The 12,239-nt window shown below is 36.9% G+C and overlaps 1 protein-coding gene across 1 annotated transcript; it reads left to right on the top strand.

The window, feature by feature from the left end:
• The first annotated feature begins 978 nt into the window (after positions 1 to 978).
• Positions 979 to 11,922, top strand: LOC139738259 (uncharacterized). The gene is made up of 6 exons (XM_071648910.1): positions 979 to 1,050; positions 3,360 to 3,545; positions 4,835 to 4,993; positions 6,208 to 6,377; positions 7,663 to 7,831; positions 10,503 to 11,922. The coding sequence occupies exons 2-6, from the start codon at positions 3,410 to 3,412 to the stop codon at positions 10,742 to 10,744; spliced, it is 876 nt and encodes a 291-aa protein (XP_071505011.1). The 5' UTR covers positions 979 to 1,050; positions 3,360 to 3,409; the 3' UTR covers positions 10,745 to 11,922.
• The last annotated feature ends 317 nt before the right edge of the window (positions 11,923 to 12,239 follow it).

The following is a 12,239-nucleotide window of genomic DNA, read 5'->3' as shown; positions in this document are numbered from 1 at the left end:
AACAAATTCTTGCACGCATCCTCATGAAAACCATTTAGTTTTAGCGTCTCTTGAAATTATCTACCTTTATGACAAGAAAGTTTGAGAGATAGATGATAGATTAGATCAAGGCGTGAAGGAGATCAGAGATCTTCTCTCAAACTACTAAAGGTGAATAATTTATTGAATTTTCCTTTTAAAACTATCCCCAAATAGACGCCCCGCTCAGAGAGAGCCACTTTTTTCCAATCCCCCCCCCCCCCAAAAAAAAAAAAAGGAAATCCATGGGTACTCGCGTGGTGGTGCATCGCAGAATAACCCTACTTATAGGTCAGGGGATAAATCGAAGCAAAACACAAGCAGCCAAGCTCTGTCATTTTGCTTGTAGGTAACATCCTTGCGGAAAACAACAACAACAACATCCAGGACCAGGGATTTGACAAAGGTAAGTTCCCTGCACTGATTGACAGATGATCTCACAATGCAGACTAACCGTCCTCATGATATAAATCTCAATTGTTATGTACGGATGTTCCAGTCTGTATTCTGCCCCGGTATGGTTATTGACCTCCATTGTTCACAGACATGTATTTATTTATAAAGGGAACTAGGATATTGGATACTCTGATAAAAACGTAATAAGTGAGTTTCGTGTTGCCTGTGTCGTTTACAAACAAGTTACTTGAATTATCTTTTGAATATTATTCTGCTATCTGGTCTTGGTCTTGAAAAAGAAGAGAAGACAAAAACAACCAAACATCTATTAACAACTAAACGAATGCACAATCAAGCAATTAGCAAGCAAGCAAACAAACAATGAAACATACTTCTGGTCTGATGATACAGAAGACTCTATTGATAATCTTATGCCGGACAAGTTTTCCCGCTGTATCCAATGTATGCGATGACATCCTCAGATCACGAGGTTGTTGCGATGGTTCCGGTAAATTTCCCTCTTTTTTTTTTCATTTCTGACAAAACGATGATATCACAGGCCAAAAACACACAAACCCATCCTGTGCTTGGACGAACAAGACGGTTCGCTTCTAATACTGCGCGTTTCACCAACAGGTAAGTTCTAGAACTCTATTTCACTATATATATTTCTGGGTAGATAAGAAATACTTTACCACCTGTGAGTTCATTTTTTCGTCATGCCCTGAGAAACAAAGCAATATGTGACAGCAATGTCCCAGTATTTTACGTGTCCTGAAAGGCAGAGTTTGGTTGCTGTAGTTGCAGCAGTGTGAAAATTATAACCAACATTACACAATCCGTGCCAGGTACTATAAAAGGATGCAAAGTCAGTGTTCAATTTTCATGTGAAGCAGTTTTAAGAAGATCTTCAGAATACCACTTGGAAAAAATCCTGATTTAGAGTTAGTTAGGAAGAAAAATCTTGCTAGTAAGGATTTCAGAATACCGCCCTATAAGCAAATAAGGCTCATGAGTTCGACATTACAGAGGTCAAAACAGCCCATGACATTACAGCACGGGCTTATAAAGGGATCGTGTATAGTTTTGGTTCAGACCCAACCTCAGGTTTCTAACATTGTTTTGGTGAGAATATGAGAAGCCTCTTATGAAATATGAAAGAGCATGTAATTCCAAGAGGGATTCAACGTTTATTTCACAAAAAATTGGTTTTGAACTGTCGGAGGTATGCAAAACGAAGCAATACTAATAAAAGATGGGATCCACCTTTTATGAGGATCCCCTTGTCTTATTTTGTTTTTAGATGTCTCTGCCTTTCGATTTTCATCTAATGAACTTTGAATTCCTCTTGGTATGCTCTGTATTATTTCATTAGTGCAGGTTTCTTGGTATCTCGCAAAAAGTTAAACACCCAATCCTCATCTCCAACAATACTATATACTATCCCTCTAATGTGTCAGTTTCATGGGCCTTGTCTACTTTAAGTGTTATAGTGCTTTTGGGGCTGTATGATTCTTGGGCTGTGTTATTCGTGGGTGTCGAACTCGTGACGTGCACCCTTTTCTATTCTCTCCTTTTCGTTCTTACTATCTTACATCATTTCTCTTTCTTCGTTCTTTTTTTCATTAGCATAACGTGTGTACATGTCTATCAATGTTTTGTTTTATGAAATAGTTTGTGGTTTTATTCATCAAAATCACTGTCATTTCTATATGTGTCTAATGAGGCCCTTTATTCTTTTGGCTTGTTGGGGATCCTGCGGTGTGGTAGTTTGAGTTTTCCCTTGTATTCTATTTTTGATATTCTGTTACGATGACTTCTTTGCTCTCGCGTGCAAAGGTTAGCGACATTTTCTATGTAATAAATGATGAATCAATGTGTATGTTTTCTAGCATGATTTTGTTGATTTGTACCATCATGCTGAAAAATAAATGATATGAAATGAAATGAAATTTAACACAAAACAGAACAAAGCAAACAAAAAACAAATAAAACTGGTTTTTGAGCCAAGTAGACTTCAGCCGGTCAATCCTTGTGCGTTCTCTTGTCTGTGACATCTTGGCTCAATACACATAATAGATGGCAAAGGGTCTAGTACAAATCTTGAAACAAAAAGACTCGCTAACCTAAAAAAGGGGGATACATCCAAAAATAAAATGCAACTTGTACGCAAAGATTAACAACTAACCTGTAATTGTCCAAATAAAAAAATAAGATAATTATACACAGAGACATGAACGTCACGGGTGCTTGAGAGATTCAAAGGACATAATTTGGCCCAAATCCTCCTGGCGTCCTATTTTCTTTTATGCTCATCAGCATCAATGCCTCATCATCTTTCCCCCGCCGAAGGATACCCATCGTACTTTTTTTGTTTTTATTTACTTTTTGTATGTGTATTGCCTACTTGTATGTTTATCAAATTGTGTTGAATTGAGCGTATTGATATCGCTCATTTTGCTTGGCCACGGAAAATGTATCCAGTTGGTTTTTTTTTTGTTTTTTTTTTTACTCGGAATGACATAATATAAAATAGTTACAATTGTTCCTTCCTACACTCTCCTACCATCCTTGATTCGTTTGAAGCAATAGAATAACAGAATAAGAACGAAATAGGGAAATTTTGGAAGGATTGCAAAAGAATGATTTGGAATCGATCGAGAAATAATTGATACCAGTCAGTGTGATACAAATGCAATTGATAAGTTATCAAACTCCGGGGACAGAAGTAAATTTCACTTCCGCGAACATGAAGTATTAATGAGGCGTTATAAATCAACGAAAGAAAATCAAAATATTCATTATGCTTCTCAAATTTATAAACATAAAGATGTGACTGCAAATACCAGCAGGAAATCTAGTTGTAACGGTAAGATCTATTAAAATCTAATGGGAAATCTGGTTTTTTGGATGATGATTTGAGTTGCGATTTGATGTAATTTCAGCTATTAACAGGTTTTGAAAGGGCAGAGCCTAGTGTCCTGCTACTGCAACCATGCTGGTGCCTTTGATTCTAACGGCTGCCATCTCAGTAGCGGCCGCTTTACCTGCGACCAAAGCGGCCGCTTTACCTGCGACCAAACCCACACCTACGCCCACGCCTGCACCGAACGGTATTCGTCAATGTGCCCGTGAGTGTGGGACACCTCCTTGAAAAGTCATTGTCATCTATACAAATTTATCCATCTATATAGCCTGCTGAATGACCACCATATCATAACCATTATCGAACTCTTCTCCTAACCTGCAAACAGCGTTCGATGTCTCCCACGTGAAAAAGCTGTTCGTCTTCCCAGCTTTCACAACTTAACTTTGAAAAACATGCCAAAAGTGTAATGTGGGTTGTTTTGGGTATAATATTCCAAAATGTCCACTGTAGCCACCCTTTCCATTTAAATCTGCAGTTTGGAAGAGCAGGATGAGCCACAAGAAATGTTCAGTAACAGATTGCCGTGTCATTTCTTGTTTACAGATTTGAAGTATAACGTCCTCCGCCTTCCATCGAGGAGTGAAGTGAAAGTTTTGCATGAACACCCCTAAGAAAGTTTGAAAAACTTCGATACTGTTGAGCGTATCATGGATAAGATGTGCGTAGCAAAAAAAGCTAAGATTCCAGCTGATTTGATTATCCCTTCTTGTCATATTCATCGAGATTAATTTGAATATTCCGCACGTCTGACTAATTTTATAAGTGAACTTGATACCAAAGCTCCTTTACTCGGAGGCAACGTTTCATTTATACGGGATGGATTTTCTACCACTTTGTTGGTAGTGGTGGTGGTGGTGGTAGAGGGGGAGGGACATCCAATATCAAAGAGTTATTGATAATCATCATTTCAGACCTGTTCATCTCCTTCCTTTTTTTTTTTGTTGAGACGAAAAATCACACTCTGTGAATCAAACTAAATTGATAGATAGTAACAATAATAATAGTAATAATAATAATGATGATGATAATAATAATAATATTATTATTATTATTATTATCATTAATAATGATAATAATAATAATAATACTAATAATAATAATAGTGATAATAATAATGCTAATAATAATAATGATAATAATAATGATAATGATAATACTACTACTAATGATAATAACGATAATAATAACGAGGTCTTATCTACCCAGGGTATAGCCACTTCAGTGTTGCTACTGCTCTTCAAGATCAATCAACCAATCAGTTTGTTGATTAACCTGGGCCCTGTTTCATAAAGCTGCTCGTAAAGTTACGAACAACTTACGAGCGACTGGTGATCAGTTCTGACGTGCTATACTTATCATAATTTCCATAACTCAGCACCAGAACTGATCACCAGTCGCTCGTAAGTCGTTCGTAAGTTTACGAACAGCTTTATGAAACACCCCCCTGTTAATCAATAAATTTGGAATGTTGACCGCTCCGACCCTAACTAGGATCTCCATGTCCCGAGTACACCTTGCTGGAGGATTATGGTGACGGCTTCTTCAAGCGTCGCGTCGAACCAGGCGCATGGGTCTACAAGGTTGCGCCGACCTGCAATATTACGTCCGCTACAATGAGTGTTTACATGGATCTCCACTACTACTTCCGAGGTAATGTTTTTTTTTTAATACACCTTTACTGTGTTTTTGTTCAATGTATCGTCGTTGTCCTACAGCAATACACACAATAATACCTGTATTTTCCTTTCCCGTTCGCCTCCATTGTACAATCAGCAGGTTTTTTTTTATTGTTGTTAGGTGCTTTTACCCCTTTGTTTTATCAGTTAATTCTTGTTGCGGAGTAAAGTTTTCAAAGTATATTCTAATTAATAGCATTAACCAAGAAACACAAGCTCACTTATCAAAGTCAACTTGAACGCGATGAGGAATCGCATTTTATTGAACATACCTGTTTATAGGTTATGTCTTTCTAGTAAGAGGTAGATTTGGCGCATGCCTTGCATCAACCTCAGTTATGTGACGAATATCTCATACACATAATTTGCCTTTGACGATGAGAAAATAGCATCTGCTATAGTAGCTATATTACATTTTTACCATAATTATTCAATGACAGTAATGGCAAAATTTCTTATGATATATTTGTATTCATTTCAACAAGTTTATAGCTAGTTATTTCTTCTACATAATTGATTACGAATACACTTCAAAAGTGAAAATTTTCGCGCACAAAATTCTGGTGCTTTTTTAATGTCGCGCGAAAGACGTGACAGATTCCACATGTACACACAATATGTCTTTATCTGTATCTGTAATAGCAATTATATAGATATAGTTTTTACAAAATGATCACGGTTTGTTGTACTATTTTGATAATTTGTTAAGTAAACGCATTTTTTATTTTCTTTGACCTTTTTTTTTTTCCCCGGGGCCATCAAATTTCATTGTCATCGGGCCACGACCAAAAATTGATATTTGATGATTCTGGTGGCTCGAATGGGCCACCACCGAAAAAGAAAAGGACAGGTGGTGTTGAATATTGTGTATAATGAATAGATAGGCCCTTATACAAGTTTTATGTATTTGTAATACCGAGTATGACGACTGTGCATGGTTTAATGTAATGCTCACATACTTGGCTTCATTTTGTTTGGTTTGCACGGACCAATATTGGCCATCGCTTAAGCGGGAGCCCGCTTAAACGGGAGAAAAACTTATATCTCCTGACCCCATGCGATTATAAGCGGTGAGCACTGTATAAGACAGTGCTTATTAATATCATAAGGTTTTTTTTTTTTAATATCATAACTCACTATTTTTGTGTGTATGTTTATGTGTATGTGTGTGTGTTTGTGTGCCTGTAGACAATGGCATTAAGCGAACCACCCCTATCGTCCTGACTGTGAATGAGAAGAAACAGCGCTCCGTGTTCTGCCCGGAGGAGTCGGACCACCTTTGGTGCTGCTCTCAGGGCTTCAGCCTCCAATTCTACATTCCCTCGGAGTCACAGGCTACAGCGCCACCACCGTCAAATGTGCGTTTCTAGTCAACATCCTTCACAAAACCATACCCACGCTCTTTATCAATGTGTTTATGTTCTTTCTTTACAAAAGTGCAATTCCACATTTTCACATGCCTTAGATCACACGAACAAAATAATTTTTAGGGATACGGAGTTTCATCAAAATTTGAATTTGAATTAAACAGCCGTGGAGGACTAAGTTATAGTTCTATAAATTATGTTTTCACCGCATAGTGACAGCACAAGCAAATTGGAAGAGTACTGAATCATGCAATTATAACCTCACATCTCTCCGACTATTAGTTAGTCCGTTCCACACGAAACCTGGTGGCTTGCGTATTAAGTTTATGGGCATTTCAGAATTCAATATATATCAGTCCCCTCTCAAAATAACGCAGTCACCACTCACCGAACTTTTTTTTTTCTTTTTAAGGGGGGGGGGGGGGGGGGGTCCAGTAGTGCTTAATGTAATAGTGTTGAGAGTTTGTGTAGCGATGAGATTGTGTGTCCATGTCATGAATGTAGGTTTTATGGTCATTAGCTGTTCTTTATGCAAAGTTCGGGGCCGTTTGATAATAATGATGATGATAACTACTGCTACTACTACTACTACTACTATTACTACTACTAATACTACTACTAATAATAGTACTACTACTACTACTACTACTACTACTAAAATGATGATGATTAATAATAATAATAATGATAACCGATATTAATAATAATAATTGTGTTTGTACCAAAACAAACTTTTGAACATTCCGGTGAAACTCCATTTCAGATTACATCATGTATAATTTTCGTATTTATATATTTTATTGTGATATATGTGAGAAATATGAAATTAAAATAAAAAATGATAATGTTAACACTATTGTTCTTATTGTTTTTATCATTATTATTATTACTTTTAAGTTTTATTTTTATTATTATTATTATTATCATTGTTATTATCATTATTATCATTATTATTTTTATTTTTACAATAGTTCGGTACCCTTTTGTGAATTATGAGAATGAATATTTTAATGAAGGAGAAGCAATCGAATGACCATCATCGCTGTTAACTCGTTTTTATCATAATAAAGATAATGAGGGACACGTCCTCAAACATAGACGGTAGTCAATCAAAGAAAACTTAGCTGTTGCAAATGCTGCAGAGGAAAACAAAACCCGATAAACAGCATGATAATTATGATCTCTTACTTTAATTTTGAATGTTTTAGGATATTAAGAATCTGCTTTTCGCGAAGATCATAATTTTAATCCCACTTTATCATTCTGTCATTCACAGAAGTCCGACATTCATCTGATCCGAGCTACAGAGCCACGAGAATTCTACGGCCGTGCTCTCATTGGTGGCCGCCCGACCTTAGCCGCGTTAAAACAGCATTACCGAGAGCTCGTGACGTTTCTGGAGGAGCGGACATTTTGGTTCAGCCGTGACGCGTACTCCATCTTGTGTAAGTTTGACTTCTTTTTTTTTTTATAGTGGATTGCAGCCAAAGCCTAATCAAAGCCACATATCAGTTTCAGTTTATTTTATTTTGACACGGTCACTCACTTCAGCCAATGGCTGTCCTTCAGTGAGTCCGTGATGAGGTAAAAACAAATCAAGGTAACATAATACAACATTTTATACTTAGTATACATAACATAAGAAATAGAAACAAACACAATTATCATACACTGTAAAATCAATGACTTTTTAACGAAAATACTACCATTTCATCTAAAATAATTCCATAAGATTACTTACGCATTAAAAAGAAGAAAAAATGCAAGTATATACCGGTACACATGTGGTAAATGAAAAAAAAATCCAAATAGGCCTACATCCAAAATATAGAAATACATTAAAACAGAACTCCACATCAACGTCATTGTAACTCGAGTAAATAGATTGGAATCATGCGAATAAAGTAGAATAGAATAGAATAGAAAAAATAGAATAGAATAGAATAGAACAGAATAGAATAGAATAGCATGTAGCATACATAGCGTAGGATGAAATGAAATAAAATAGAATAGTCCAGAAGAATAAGGATTAGAAAAGAATATGCCAAATTAAACTCCAGAAATGTCTAAGAAAGATACGGGCTAAACTCAAATTTGTTGCAATACTCATCGATATTCTTTTATTACTCAGAATGAAATTGAGTATGAAGGAATTGACTTCCAAATTTGGTCAGCAGAGGTAAAAAAGCTAGATTAGTCCATTTTGCAAATTAGGCATAATTCCGTGTAGTCCTGCGTAATTAGTATCATATACGCCAGTCCCATGGTCCCTAAAGAGCATAGACACACTTACACACATTTGGGATCAAGTATGATTCTTTTTTTAATGATTATTATTATAATCAGAAGAACTAATTCAAACCAATAATCAATAATGTCTAAAGAGTCCCGGAGGTTCGTGTCATATTACATTCCCTCAGAGTAGAGGTCCAAAACACAAACGAACATACAGACAGCAAAGAACAAACCAACAACAAGCCCTGATAGGTTGATGATAGAACATTTAAATATTAGGCCTATATTTGAAATAAATATAACGATTGGAATTGCATTCAATTCGGGGAATGGTTGTCATATGATTGTATTATATTGATACAACACATTGATTGGAAACTCGATCTTCTTAGCACCAATAAACAAAGAAATGTTCACACACTGGCAAGCACGCACTTTCACGGACTTGATTATGCACATTACAGATGAAGTGAATGGCATATTCTAGCCTAGAATGCTCGGACTCACATCACGCCCCATTCATTTGCATATTAGATGGTATTACGATGGTATTACAGACTATACCTTTAGCGGTGATTTAACTCTTTATGTGCCACGTTCGCACCTCCGACTCAGTCGACGGCGTGCCAACTTCGCATATTCTGCTCAACAAACAAAGCCGCCAAGACCGATCGATAAACCGCTAATTACTGCTAATCCCGCGGCACAATGAAAGCGTTTCTCGTGCTTTTGTTCCTTTCGTATACGGCTTGCATTCTATGGTGATCGACTATCCAGCGATGTTCCCAACTAGATTTACTCGTACATTCTATGTTTCTGTCACGATTTAATGTGCAAAAGTCATGCCTTTATAGTAATGTAGCAACTGGTCATTAAAAGAAAAAAAATGAAAATAGAGTCGGCATAGAATTTATATCGAAACAAAGTTTGGCATTCCTCTTTAACTTTGCCTACTATTACCCCCATCTTAACAGAAATTTGTAGAAGTTATACAAATTGGAAAAACAGAATTATTTCTCAAAGCATGACTACCTTCGTATCTCAGAATAACGTGGCACATAGGGGGTTTCCACCATGGCACGTAAAGAGTTGATAATGTTCAAGATATCACTTTTGATGCATGTATGTAGGTCAGTAGTACAGTATCACAAAACTCCCTATCATAACTTGCGATAATGCCTAGGATATAAGAAGATAACACTATTTTTCTCATTAAACTCTAACTGTAGATGGTTGAGTATGGAAACATTTTCATTATAACTATTGTTCACATTTGTTTATTTAACAATACTTAACCACGATTATACTGGCTTAATATTTTACGTTAGTTGTTTCTATCCCTAACTCACATTTTAGAACTATTTGCAAATGGCTAATAAGTTATGCCTTTGAATGACACCATGCCATTGTTGTTAACAAAGAAAGTATGCACATTTTAAAAGCTACTTACTTTATTTACTTTATATCAATGAAAGTTCTTCCATCAATCTGTTCAACCTGAGCTACTGTTGATAGATTTAACTTTGGAGAGGTATACATGTATCACATAACAGCAGTATTTCCTATCTGTGTATACCTACCGTTGTGAGCAGTTAAATAGCAAAGATCTTAATTATAAACAAACTTAACATACAAACTGCCTTATTTATGTATCAATAATGTTTACTATGCAATGCATGTATTTAGGCTGAAGCATTTCATTTCTCTGGACATCATGGTGACTGCCGATATTCATTAAGAAAATAAAGGCAGAGCCGTTCTATATTACGGCTCTGAGGAAATGACTTGATTAGCGCCCTCTGTTGTTGCAGTTTGCGTTATCACTTAGCTATCTTCTTAATGTATAAACTTCTCTTTGTACATCCACGTGGAATTATACAGCTTACGATGCTCCATGGAGACCCCGGCCACATCGCTTTGAAATTCTCGTACCAACCGAGGACGGCGACCACGGACACGGGAACTGGCACGGACACGGACACGGACACAAACACGGACACAAACACGGGCACGGACATGGACATGGACACGGACACCACGGTCACCATGATGATGAGGACCATGGACATCGTCGTCGTCGTGAGATCGATGATCTTCTCGAGGTTGATTTGATTCCCGTTTAAACGAGCCATGACTACACTCCTGGACCACACCAGCCTGATGCAAGTTTCCCGGCTTTAACAATCCGTCTTTCCTCCTCCTCCCTCAGTTCCTCCTTCTCTCTCTCTCTCTCTCTCTCTCTCTTCCTCCTTTTTCTCTTTTCATCTCTCTATCTTTTTTTCATGTAATCACTATATTTTTGCACGACTTGTTTTTCTTCCATTGTCTGATGTACGCATACTATAAACAGATGCCTATTAAAGGCATAATCATTACTATATTTTATAGCTGAACAACTACTATATACAATGCTATATTGGGGAAAATGTCGCTTCCGATAATAAAAACTACAGTTAGGGAAAATGAAGCTTTTTCTAATGGCTTCTAGAACCGTGCAGCCATGAGATTGGTCTCCATAGCTGGTGGAAATCCTTCATTAGGCGTAGAAAACCAGATTGTGTAGAAATGTATCAGATGTCGTTATTTCGTTTCATACACCACAGTTCCTGAGCGTCTTGCAAAAGAAGACAATTATAATCTCATTGATATACATATTATATTATAAACACACTCTTGATCACACAATACGAAGATCAAAAGCGGTGACTGTTAACTCAACGTTGTGATTTCTGCAGACCAAATCACATAACCACCGTGCTGATTGTTATTGCACTCATCAATATTATGTTTTGCGAATAGGTATTTTCCTAATGTCACAATCCCCTCTCCCAAGAGAAAATTAGTAATACCGACAGAAAATACTTATCTTGCCTATTATTGTTCTCATGTTCCTTACACAAAGAAAACGAAACCCTGATGAATGTTTGAGACAAATAATTCTGTGGATATTTCAAGTTTGCACGAACAGTTTGGATGAGACGTCTTCCCTTGATTTATTTACATATAGCAAGCATCTGATACTATAGTGTAGCACGTTAATGCCGAATTTGATTTTATTTACACTCTGCGACTCTCGTAAATAATTCCATTTGTACTAGTTTGCTGTTTTAACCCACCTGCTTTCATCGCTGCACGATTTTGCTTTGAGAGGGAGTTCCGTGCATACATCACTTCCGTTCAGTAAGTTGTTAGAAACAATTTCGTTACGAACCTGGAAGAGTATAGGATGCCTGTATAGTAGGCATGCGACGAATGAACCTGGTTTGTGTTAAAGATAAGTCATTGTAAGTCAATCATTAAATCACTCTTTCTCTCAGCAGTGAAGTCTGTCTTTTTCTCTATTTTTGTCACGATACTAGTATATCATAATCTTATATCGATGGTGCAGAAACGAGACTCCAGACAGTTGCTAAGGCAACGTGTGTGATTGAAGAACGGGACTCTCCGGGTGGAGAGGTAGAAGCATGGAATGACGCGTGGAAGGAGGAGAATGTAGTGAAAGTGTAAAGTGATCGTGGACTCTGATAAAATGCAGAAATTTGTGACAAATTGAGTTGACGCAAACCTTGCCCTTAAAGAATTGCTTATTCCCCTCACCCAAAGGACACACACACACAC

Source organism: Diadema antillarum, unplaced genomic scaffold (assembly GCF_040938485.1).
Source record: "Diadema antillarum isolate AM-2024a unplaced genomic scaffold, OU_Dant_1.0 seq00000732_RagTag, whole genome shotgun sequence".
Classification (NCBI taxonomy): Eukaryota; Metazoa; Echinodermata; class Echinoidea; order Diadematoida; family Diadematidae; genus Diadema; species Diadema antillarum.
The sequence above is the reverse complement of the archived record's forward strand: the minus strand, read 5'-3'. Positions and strand labels throughout refer to the sequence as shown.